The sequence below is a fragment of the Phaethon lepturus genome, unplaced genomic scaffold (assembly GCF_000687285.1).
Source record: "Phaethon lepturus isolate BGI_N335 unplaced genomic scaffold, ASM68728v1 scaffold306, whole genome shotgun sequence".
Lineage (NCBI taxonomy): Eukaryota > Metazoa > Chordata > Aves > Phaethontiformes > Phaethontidae > Phaethon > Phaethon lepturus.
The window spans coordinates 1,194-1,458 of record NW_010546700.1 but is presented as its reverse complement, the minus strand read 5'-3'; the positions used below and the strand labels follow the sequence as shown (position 1 = coordinate 1,458).

Genomic DNA, 265 nt, shown 5'->3' with positions numbered 1-265 from the left:
CCCCCCCCGCCCCGCCCTCCTGTGGGCACCCCGGTGGGGACTCACCATCCTCTGTGGGGATGTAGATGTTGAGGTACAGACAGTCCTCGTTGGGGTCCTGGATGTACGTGGCCACAATATCCAAATTGGAGGTAAACCAGATGGGCAGCATGATCTCGGGAACGGCGTTGTGGATGTTCTGGGGGCAGACTGGGGAGAAATGGGTAGCGTTCCTGATGCCCGACCAGGATGGCGGCGGCTCGGGGGGGATGAACCTCCTCTCCCC

The 265-nt window shown here is 62.3% G+C and overlaps 1 protein-coding gene across 1 annotated transcript in view; it reads right to left on the bottom strand.

The window, feature by feature from the left end:
* Nucleotides 1-265, bottom strand: part of NLGN3 (neuroligin 3) — a 21,989-nt gene that overhangs the window by 21,340 nt on the left and 384 nt on the right. The window contains exon 2 of the mRNA XM_010289366.1: nucleotides 46-265. This exon is cut by the window's right edge and continues 4 nt beyond it. Coding sequence (XP_010287668.1) covers nucleotides 46-265 — 220 coding nt within the window. The remainder of the gene's footprint in view (nucleotides 1-45) is intronic.